The sequence below is a fragment of the Cataglyphis hispanica genome, chromosome 2, assembly GCF_021464435.1.
Source record: "Cataglyphis hispanica isolate Lineage 1 chromosome 2, ULB_Chis1_1.0, whole genome shotgun sequence".
NCBI classification, from domain to species: domain Eukaryota; kingdom Metazoa; phylum Arthropoda; class Insecta; order Hymenoptera; family Formicidae; genus Cataglyphis; species Cataglyphis hispanica.
In genome coordinates this window covers 5,307,035-5,319,047 of record NC_065955.1, presented here as the reverse complement: position 1 = coordinate 5,319,047, position 12,013 = coordinate 5,307,035, and the positions used below count along the sequence as shown (strand labels likewise).

Here is a 12,013-nt window from a genome sequence, read left to right as displayed (position 1 = left end):
ATAATATAAACGCATGCATAAATGATTGATTTATTTTGATAACTGTAAAAATATCATCAAAAATAAAAAATATCTTATAATGTACTGACAGAGACACATTCCGTGCTTGTGTTTTAAATATACTAAAAAATAATTTTATTTTGCAGAAAAAATATATAAAAAATATAGACACTAAAGATAATTTAAAAATTAAATTTGAGGGTCCAGGAGCAAACTTGACAATCTCCATTTTTTGACAAAAATGAGTTTATAAGAAATATTCTTTTTTAAGATACATGTGATCTATGTGATCAAGTATATGAACTTTTGTTTGAATGCAAAATCTTCAATTTTTTTTTTTTAAATCGAGGATCAAAAATCGAGGTTAACTACAAACTCGGCAATTTTCAAGTAGTTGTAAATTGCAGAAATAACTATCTCCATTTCGATCAATGACAAATAAATTTACTGTCGTGTGACTTAATTTTAAACAATTATTCTATGTTTGATTTCGGAGTAATTATGGAAAATAAAAATAAACAAACAAGATTATCAATGGAAAACTCTTGAGAGTCTACGATTTTTCATAAATTTACTGGAAAATAAACAATTTGAAATAAATGATGATGGAGCAATGGATAAGAAACTTATTATAGGGAAAAGACATTTATGGTTCTGTGGAAAGTAAAAATTTAATTGTTTAGAGATGTTTATGTTTTCATTGCATATTTTTTATATTATCATTATTGTCAAAAATAGAACAATAAAATTTTTTTGAATTTTTTAATCTGGTTATTTTCCCATAATTCAGTTGCATTTCTTCCAATCTTCAATTTTTATTATTTAATTTTTATTGTAGACATTAGTTTAGCATGCATTTTAAGTGATGTAAGAACAAAACATTTTATTCTAGAAATAAAATTGTAAAATTATCTTATTTAATTACGGAGTTTTAAAAAATTTCTCTTTCTTTCTGGTAAAATTGGATAAACTGCAGAGTCCCGGATTTGCTTCTTTTATTTCATAATCATTAAAAATAGCGCATGTACTTATATTAATTTTTGTTAGGCTTTATAAATAAAATACGCAAAATTCGTATAAAATAAATTTTGAAAAACTTATTATATACATATTATATATACTTATTATATAAATTTTTTTAAATTTGATATTGATATTAATAATTATAACCAAATGATATTAAGATCAGATGACTATACGATAAAAGAATTACAAAGTAATGGTGATAAGCAAAGCGATCACTCATTATACGTCATATCATTTATTATTCATACATTTCAGTAATTACATTACAACAATCATAATTAATTTCTTTCTTATATAAATTTGATTTGAAAAAATTTATTTACTACTCACGATAATCCAGTCTCTTATCATGCTTTACATAGTTTTAATAATAATTATAATAATACATGTGAGTGTATATGTAAATATAAAACACTAATTTATATCAAGCATTTATAATATACTGATGAAATTCTTTTTTTGGTTTAAATCAATTATCGACAAGCAATCTAAAATTTTTTTCATAAACTATTATTAAATTGTATTACAATAGAAGATACATTAAAATCTTATACTCTACAATTGAGTACGTAAATACCATCATCTTTTTGATTATATAACTAAAATATTATACGGATTATCTAAAGAGAAAGAGAAATCTATCATTCTCTTACCAATCTCTTACAAATTATAGTTTGTAATAAGTTTGGAATTGGCTTTTTATAATATAATAATCGAAAAATCGTAACAAGTAGCTTAATAAATAAAGATTTTAGATATAGCAATGATTATCGGATCACGTATTTCGAAGATAATGGTTTCGAAATTTTCTTCAAAGATTGATATCAATCTACAGATTTTTACGTAATTGTGCTTTGTGTCTAATGATTTAGCATAAGAATTATCGAGATTTGATGATATTGAGATTTATAACAAATATATATAATATCATCTAATGATTAAATCTGTTAAAGATTAGAACAAATTTTTTTTATACATATGCATCGTATATATATATATATATATATATATATATATATATATATATATATACATTCCAAAGAATATTTCTGTGTAGTGAAGAAGGTGTATATAAAGCTACGAAAAGCTTCGTTGTTATCAGTACTACGGTCTCACCATGTACGCATTTGTTGCTTTCGTAGCTTGTTTAGCAGTAGCCGTTTACGGTAAGAGAAAAAGGGACACAGGGTTTGTGTTATTATTTAAGAGAGAGAGAGAGAGAGAGAGAAAGAGAGAAGTATAAGAAAAAGAATAAAACTAAATATTATTAAAATTTTAATTAATAAATATTATATATATTAATAAATATTATTAAAATAATTTCATTAAATATAATTATTCTCGAAAGATTTATTTAAACTTTTTGAGAAATAAGTAGAAAATTGACAAATAACCGAGCTCCTTAAACTTTTTCTATTTTTGTAATGGTTAAAATAAAATCACAAAATCTATATTTTAATAATTTTTATTTTAAATTTTGTATAATTATTCTTATTTATAATTGACGTATAGAAATGATTATTTTAAATTATTATAATAATTGCCTAAATAAAATATTTAGCGTTTCTCACGAAATTGTGTATATATCTTCTTAATAATTTGATACAATAATTTAATAGCACAATAAAATATATTTTAATTCTTTGATATTAAAGAAAAGAGGTATCGTTATATGCAATACGCTTATTGATAATAATAACGATTTGTAAGGTACGCTTGCAAGTATTGAATTTTTTTATGGTAAAAGCAATTGGGGCCCAAAAATCTTTATTATACATTCTGTTCTATTTCACATATTTCTTCACATAGGCTATCCAAATAGTCATATTGTTGGCGGAGAGGATGCTCCACTTGGCAAATACCCATATCAAGTGTCGTTGAGAAGAAGAGGATTTCACAGTTGCGGCGGATCCATCATCAGCAGTCACACTGTTCTTACCGCCGCTCATTGTATAATAGAGTAAATATTTTTTATTTTTGTTTCATATTATATATACGTGTGTAATACGATATAGAAAAATTTTTTATATAGTATTGAAAAAGAAATATTTAGAAGCACTAAGAAGAGAAAAATGATCAACAGTTAAAATGCATTTGTTTAACAGTTACACTGACAATCCCGAGAGTTTGAAAGATCTAACTATCCATGCTGGCACAAATTATTTAAGCGAATCTGGTGTCGTTTACACAGCAAGTCGAGCTATTGCTCACGAGAATTACAATCCTTTTCGAATAATCAATGACATTGGTTTACTTATTCTGAGCACTGCTGTGGAATTTAAGCCATTGGTACAGCCTATACCTCTTGCAAAAGATGACATCGCTCCTGCTGATCATCCCGTCATCTTAACTGGATGGGGAAGAACATCGGTAAGCTTATTAAATAAAAAAAAATAATAATAAAATATTTATTTTATATAATAAAAGTACACATATACATACATAAAATGTTGACTTTAACTGAACGAAATCCGTTAGAAAATTAAATTAGAGAAATTTTTGTGTTTAATATTCTGTGTTTAATATAATTATTAATTTTAAAATCTTTCAATAATAAAAAATAATTACATTATTTCTTAGTCTTATAGTTAAATAAAGTTTATGACAAGTGTGGAAAGCTCTTGGGATAATAAATTGTTTGCATAAAAGAATTAAAAAATTATGGAATAATATCACCAATATTGAACTATGTATCTTGCAAAGTTTTCTTGCAGTAGTTTTGAATTTTTTTAAGCTTATACATATAAAGACTTAGTACATGTATATATACATATGTATACGAACAAAACAAAATTATTTTTATATTTTTAAAATGTTCTTATAGACATGTGTGATTTTATAATATATAATTATATTATCTAGCTTGGTGGTCAGGTCCCTGATAAGTTGCAACAAATTGAATTGAACGTTTACGATCAAGATAAATGTAAACGTAGTCACTCGAATTTACAACCTAGTCATATCTGTACGCTAACAAAAGCAGGCGAAGGTGCATGCCATGTAAGTACCGAGATTTCTCAAATATTTTATTATTTAAAATATTGAATGAGAGAGAGAGAGATACGTATATAATAAACAAGAAAGTACATTATCATAATTTGTTTGATGCAGATCGTTTGAGAGTATTTTAAAAATCTATATACGTATACGATACATTTTGTATATAGACACTAAATATACTATTGATTGAGATATAACATCAAATTCAATTCATCTCTCTCTCTCTGTTTTTCTGCACAAATTTTCTCGATATATTTTATATTTTATATTTTATTTATTTCACAATTATTATGAATTAATTTATCAAGTTAAATATATTGAAAATAGATATAAATATATATACAAAGTCATGTTTTTGAATATACTTTTGAATATAACTCATATTATAAATGATATAAATTGGATGAAAGTTTGTTTAGCAAATAATTATTGTTTCTATTACATTTTCAGGGTGATTCCGGTAGTGCTCTTGTTGCCGATGGTGTTCAGATCGGTGTTGTTTCGTTTGGCGTACCATGCGCTCGCGGACACCCTGATGTATTTACTAGAGTATCCTCATTCGAAAAATGGCTTGAGCAAAATGTTGTTAATTAATGTAATATAATAAATAAAATAAGATATATTTGACACTTACATAGATTTCTTTTATTTCCAATCAATTTCAACCAGTATCAATTACTTGTACAACCTAATACATAAAACTAATAGAGTAATGATTGTAATGAAATGTAATAATTATTATTATATCTTAATGTACATATGTATATATGTACATATTTAATTATTTAGTTATTTATTTACTTATTAATTAATTAATTAATTTGTTTATTCATTTATTTGTTTGTTTGTTTATTTAATTATTTATTTATCTATTTGCTTATTTATTTATTTACTTAATTATTTTTTATACACTTATTTATTTATATATTTATTAACTTATTTATTTTATTTACTTTTCTATCGATGAATAAAATTTTATTTCTTTGTTATTCACCAATTTACTCAACTCTGTATTCACGTTATAATATAATATTAAAACTGCAAGGAATTGCAGAACATTATCTCTCTATTGATGTTATCATAAAATGCAATATTCTAGATCTAGATATAATAATCGATAAATGAATTGTATGCCTATGTACTCTTAAGATAACAAACAATCTCTAATTCTTTATAAAAAATATGTAATGATGATAAATGTAAACTTAATTAAAGCTCTCTAGCATTTTTATTTCAATTTATATTATATAGGTTTGTATTATATGAACTATAAATAACTATAACAATATTGAGTACATTTTATCATAGGTGATACCGTAATAAGGTAAATTGTGAAAACGTCATAAACATGTGATTCGCATATCTTTGCTACATGCTTTAGAAACATATATAAACCTATGAATGCATCTTCACTTCAGCTAGTGTCAATAAATCTGCAATCAAAGATGCATGCATTCGTTTGTCTTCTATTCGTCGCTCTAGTATACGCCGTTCAAGGTAAATTAATTATTGAAATAATTATTGAAAATTAATGCAATTAATAGAATTTTTACTTTAACAATAAGAAAAGAAAAATTTTTGATTTTAAATTTATTAATAAATCTAATTTTGTCAAACAATTTATATAAGTGTATAATTTCTAGATATTGTTAATATATGTAACATCATTCACTTGATGTTATTATTAAAAGTGTACATATATATATATACATATAATAAAGATACTATGTGTTTTTCGTGATATTAAAATTTAATTAATTTATTTTTATCAAAAGGAGCCCCTTCTCCTCGTATCGTCGGAGGCAAAGATGCTCCCATCGGCAAATTTCCATATCAAATATCATTGCGATATTTAAATGCACACACATGCGGTGGTTCTATCCTAAATACTCGTACTGTTCTCACCGCCGCACATTGTGTCGCAGGGTATTTAAATATACTATTTATAATACTATTGAAATCTTCATTTTAATGTGTTATTATTATAATATAATTCTCAACTAATTTCTTAATATGTCAAATATACATGGGACATATGAAATTATGTTGATATTAATAATTTAATGTTATTCACAAGTTCTATTAAATTCCTCTTATTAATAAAATTTAATGTTAATTAAGCATAATATATAATTCAATTTTGATTATCATAAACTTTTATTTTTTTCTCATTATTAGGCTCGAAAAACAATTAAATTTTTTATCGGTTCATGCCGGCACAAATTATTTGAACGAAACAGGATATATGTTTAAAGTAGCGAATATTACTATTAATGAAAATTATAACGGAGCACAGCTCACTAATGACATTGCTCTAATTCATCTTGCAACTCCTATCAAATACAATGCTGTAGTGCAACCGATAAAGCTTGCGACAACTGATAACGATCTTGAAGGCAAGCCTTGTACATTATCCGGATGGGGCACTACTAAGGTAATATTGAACTCATAGAATATTTCCGAAAAAATTTGTCACATATATATGTACATTTAAGAAAAAAATTTGTTTTTAAAAGATATAAAAAAAAATAAATATTTGTATTTCGCATATAATAAATTACAAAACAAAATTATTGTCATAAATTATTTGTTATTTTTTTTTAACATTATTCTTGGCAAATAACAATGCATTTATCCTTTTAGCTGGGTGGCATTCCTCCAAACAGTTTACAAGAAATTGATTTAATGATTTATCCTCAAAAAAAATGTAATTCCGTATACCCTAATGTGATATCTAGTCATATATGCACTTTAACTAAAGCAGGACAAGGAGCGTGCCATGTAAGTCGTTATATCGTTGATATAAAAAATAACAATAATTTTTTTTTACAAAAAAAGGAAATTAATGTTAAATTTCTAATCATATATCAATTACATGTTTATCTTAATAATAATAATTTATCACAATTCACAATAATAAACAATTGCTGTAATAATAATATTTTATTAATTGGAACATCATTCCAGGGTGATTCCGGCAGTCCTTTAGTAAGCAATGGAAGTCAAGTTGGAATTGTTTCCTTCGGCTCACCTTGTGCAGTTGGATATCCAGATGTATTCACAAGAGTGAGCAGTTTTACATCTTGGATTATTACAAATATAGAATAATTGTGTAATATATTTATTAAGATGCTAATTTACTTATATATATGATTTATAATTCAATTAAAATATATAATTGTGTGAATTATTTTTATAAAAATTATATGAATATTATATTTTCACAGCAATTAAATAAATTGCAATGTAATACATAAAGAGTAAATAAAAAATCTATCAAAATGTCTATCTTTATGTCTTTTGTAAAATGAAAACAATATTTTTATTTACGATGATCTCTTTATCCACAATTTATTTTATCATTAGTTTATTATCGTAAAAGTCAGAATTTTTTTAATCTAACATATATGATATAGATAAATCATAAATCTATATTTATAAATCTATATGATATGATTTATATCTATATTATATGAAAACGTATTTGATTGTGAGATTAACTTGACAAGAAAAATTCGCTGAAATATAAGTAAAAATTATAATTAACAGTATTAAATTAAATAATTTGTTTATTAATTAGTTTTATTCAAGCAAAACATATTTTTAAATATTAAACAAACAATTACAAAGAGCACAAAGAGGAATTAACGGATGTCTATGTAAAATAAAATCAAATTTAAAATAAGAACCACGTGACCAAATTTAATAAATTAGAAAACAAAAGACATTACGTACAAATTAATAAATCTAGAATGACAAATAAAAATTAAATTATAAAATAAAAAACACAAAATTTTCAATCTCGAACTGGACTATCTTTAGTGTTGAAAAAAATTAATTAAATTAAATAACTAACGGGATCAAAAAATGAATAAAAATCGAAAATGGCAATTAACATGCGATAAGTTACAATAGATTGTTCTAAAGTTGTTAAAACCAATGATACGTCCAATGATACGTCAGTAAAACGGTTCAAGACTCCTTATCTATCACAGAATTGTACCAGAAATTTTCAGCAAAAGATGAAATGGAAATCTCAAAGCTACCGATGGAGGATCCATTACAAGAGAAAACAAAATCGTTTGATGGAGCGTCAGAATCATCATCAATATTATATTATATGATATGATTTAAATTGTTTAAGTCGAAAACTTTGTTTTTATTGTACAAAAACATAAAAACGTTTTGATATATTTATTAATTATTCTAATGTATATTACTTGCACTGACAATTTATTTGATTAATTTTTTATTTATTGATTGTTAGTTATTTAATTTAATTTATTTTTTTCAATACTCTCTGAAGAGAGTTCAGTTTACTGAAATGTCTACGCTTTCTATTTTATAATTTAATTTTTATTTGTATAAGTCGTCGTTTATTTACAAGATTTTTTAATTTGTATGCAATGTCTTTTTTTCGTTCTTTAATTTATTATATTGTGTTGCGTGGTTTTTGTTTTAAATTTTATTTTATTTTGTTAGACAAATTTTAAATAAATTTTTTAATTACTTTTTACGATCTTTTTAATTGTGTGTCTATTATTTCTAGAGCCTTTTTATTATTTTTAAATATTTAAATATTATTTCTAAATATTATGACTCTAGTCGATTTTGAATAGTTTTTTTTTATTCTAAAACAGTTTTTGTATAGAATTCTGGACATATTCTTACATTTCTTAAAGTGTTCTAATCATGAAGAAAAGTGAAATGTAGAGAATAAAAATATTTGCGTTTTAACATTTCTGATAAAATTTAAATATTTTTAAATAAATTTCAGATTAGTTATAATATATAAGATTAGAATAAATATAACGCAAAAAGTTATAGAGGAATAATTTTATTGTTATTTGAGTTACATAAATAAAATTCTATACTTTTAATTAATAGCATTTATCAGAAATCATGACCAAATGTCTAATCAAATTTATCTAATCCTTGCTTATCAATAATATGAGATAGCCTTCTGTTCTTACATAACTCGCTTATAAGTATATATATCTATAAAGTAGCTTTGTCTTCAATAGTAACTTGTTCGCAATGTATTCATTCTTTAGTCTCTTGATCATTTGTACAGCTGTAGCCGTACATGGTAAGTTAAAACAAATATAAATATTTTATATTTTTTATATTTAATAATTTTATATTTAATAAAATATAATAAATATTATAATAAATAAATTGAGATAGAGAAAAAGAGAGAAATGATTTAGACTTCAAGGTTACAAAAAAAAAAATATATATATATATACTATTAATTGTATAGTCTTTAAATAAAAAGCGTAATTACCGATTCTTTCAAAAAAAAACTTATAATGATGATAAATGTAAACTTAATTAAAGCATCTAGCACTTTTATTTCAATTTATATTATACAAGTTTGAAGTGAACTATAAATAAAAATATTAAGTGCATTTTATTATATGCGGTAATAAGGTAAAACGAAATTGTGAAACGTCACAAACACATGATTCATATCTTTATTACATATATTTTAGAAACATATGATGTATATAAATCTATAAATGCTTTGCTTTAATCAGTGTCAATAAATCTAATCAAAGATGCACGCATTTGTTTATCTTCTATTTGTCGCTCCAATATACGCCGTACAAGATATATTGGTATATTAATTCATAAATAATTGAAAATTAATGCGGTTAATAAAATCATTTTTAAAGAGGAAAATTTGATTCTAAACTTATTAATAAATCTAATTTTATCAAACAATTTATATAGGTATATAGTTTCTAGATATTATTAACATGTATCATATCATTCACTTGATGATACTGTATATGATAATGTATATTCTTCGTGATATTAAAATCTAAATAATTTTTTTTTATCAAAAGGAGGCCTAATTCCTCGTATCGTCGGAGGCAAAGATGCTCCCATCGGCAAATTTCCATATCAAATATCATTGCGATATTTAAATGCACACACATGCGGTGGTTCTATCTTAAATACTCGTACTGTTCTCACCGCCGCACATTGTGTTGAATGGTATTTAAATATACTATTTATATTTATATGTAAATCTTCATTTTAATGTGTTATTATTATAATATAATTCTCAATTAATTTCGTAATATGTCATAAACATGGAACATATGAAATTATTGATACTAACAATTGATACTAACAATTTAATGTTATTCACAGATTGTATTATATTTCTTTTATTAATAAAATTTAATATTAGCTAAGTATAATATAATTCAATTTTGATTATCATAGACTTCTATTTTTTCTCATTATTAGGAGGGACAAACGATATTTATCGGTTCATGCCGGCACAAATTATTTGAACCAAACAGGATATGTATATAATGTAGCGAATGTTACTATTCATGAATATTTCAACAGAGGAACGCTCATTAATGACATCGCTCTAATTCATCTTGCCAGTCCTATCAAATACAATGCTGTAGTGCAGCCGATAAAACTTGCCACAACTGATAAAGGTTTTGAAGGCAAGCCTTGTACATTGTCTGGATGGGGAACTACTAGGGTAATATTGAACTCATAGGATATTTCCACAAAAAACTCTATATATATATATATATATATATATATATATATATATATATATATATATATATAATATAGCGAGTTTTTTATATATGGATTTTTATAATGGATTTTTTATAATAGATTTTTTATATATTTTTTAAAAATGTTTTTTTACAATTAAATATATATATATATATATATATATATATATATACATTTTAAAAAATATATAAAAAATCCATTTTTTGCATATAACAAATAAGATAAAATTATTATCATAAATGTTAGTTATTTTTTTTCCACATTATTCTTGACAAATAATAATGCATTTGTATTTTTAGCTGGGTGGCAATCCCTCGAACAGTTTGCAAGAAATTGATTTAATAATTTATCCTCAACAACTATGTAAAAACGTACATGCTAATGTGATATCTAGTCATATTTGCACTTTTACTAGAGCAGGACAAGGAGCGTGCCATGTAAGTCGTTATATCGTTGATATAAAAAATAATACTTTCTTTTACAAAAAAAAAATTAATATTAAATTTTTAATCATGTATTAATTGAATGTTTATCTTAATAATAATAATTTATCACAGTTTATAATAAGCAATTGTTGTAATATTAATATTTCATTAATTGGAACATCATTCTAGGGTGATTCCGGTGGTCCTTTAGTAGCCAATGGAACTCAAATTGGAATTGTTTCTTTCGGGCAACCATGCGCAGTTGGATATCCAGATGTGTATACGAGAGTGAGCAGTTTTACATCTTGGATTATTGCAAAAATATAGGAAATTATTTAATTTGTTTATTAAAACACCAATCCATTTATGTATATGGGTTGTAACTCAATTGAAATATAATTTATGTTAATTATTTTTGAAGAACTGTATTACACTTTCTCCTCAATCAATTATCAATGTAATAATTATCAATACACAAAAAGTAATTAATAAACGTATCAAATAAACGATATTTTTATGTCTTTTCTATAAAGAAAATATTTTCATTTACAATGATCATTGCCTCTGTATTCACAATCTATTTTGTATTATCAGTTTATTATTGTAAAATCCAAAATTTATAAATTTATATAACATTATATAGAAGCGTATCTAATTGTGAGACGAACTTGATAAAAAAATTTCTTTGAAATATATGGGAAACTAAAGTAAAACCGGGTTACTTTTTTGGATTTGTCTTCCTACGAAAAATCAGAAAATAAAAGAAATTTTGCTGACTGTTAATAGTCTTTAGTAAACTTTAAATTATGAGAAAATAAAGCTAGTTGCTAAAAAAAATGTTTGGTTACCAAGAATAATAAGATTTTTTTGGAGAAGTCAAAATACCCGGTTTTGTCCTAACAGCACGGTAAACTACCCTATCGGATATCTATTTGAAAACATGTAAAATATCGCATAATTGCAAAATCTAGATTTATTTTAATCAAAATACCAAGATGTCTTACATG

General features: G+C 24.0%; 2 protein-coding genes across 2 annotated transcripts; both read left to right on the top strand.

The window, feature by feature from the left end:
- Positions 1-2,066: 2,066 nt before the first annotated feature.
- Positions 2,067-11,517, top strand: LOC126856964 (serine protease 53-like). Its single transcript, XM_050606016.1, has 14 exons — positions 2,067-2,192; positions 2,836-2,986; positions 3,132-3,396; positions 3,889-4,026; positions 4,477-4,617; positions 6,323-6,460; positions 6,670-6,807; positions 6,994-7,092; positions 8,709-8,728; positions 9,033-9,115; positions 9,879-10,029; positions 10,288-10,537; positions 10,881-11,018; positions 11,196-11,517. Exons 1-14 carry the CDS (start codon positions 2,144-2,146, stop codon positions 11,331-11,333), a joined length of 1,899 nt encoding a protein of 632 aa, XP_050461973.1. The 5' UTR covers positions 2,067-2,143; the 3' UTR covers positions 11,334-11,517.
- Positions 5,372-7,312, top strand: LOC126858979 (chymotrypsin-1-like). The gene is made up of 5 exons (XM_050609789.1): positions 5,372-5,523; positions 5,802-5,952; positions 6,205-6,460; positions 6,670-6,807; positions 6,994-7,312. Exons 1-5 carry the CDS (start codon positions 5,424-5,426, stop codon positions 7,132-7,134), a joined length of 786 nt encoding a protein of 261 aa, XP_050465746.1. The 5' UTR covers positions 5,372-5,423; the 3' UTR covers positions 7,135-7,312.
- Positions 11,518-12,013: the final 496 nt, after the last annotated feature.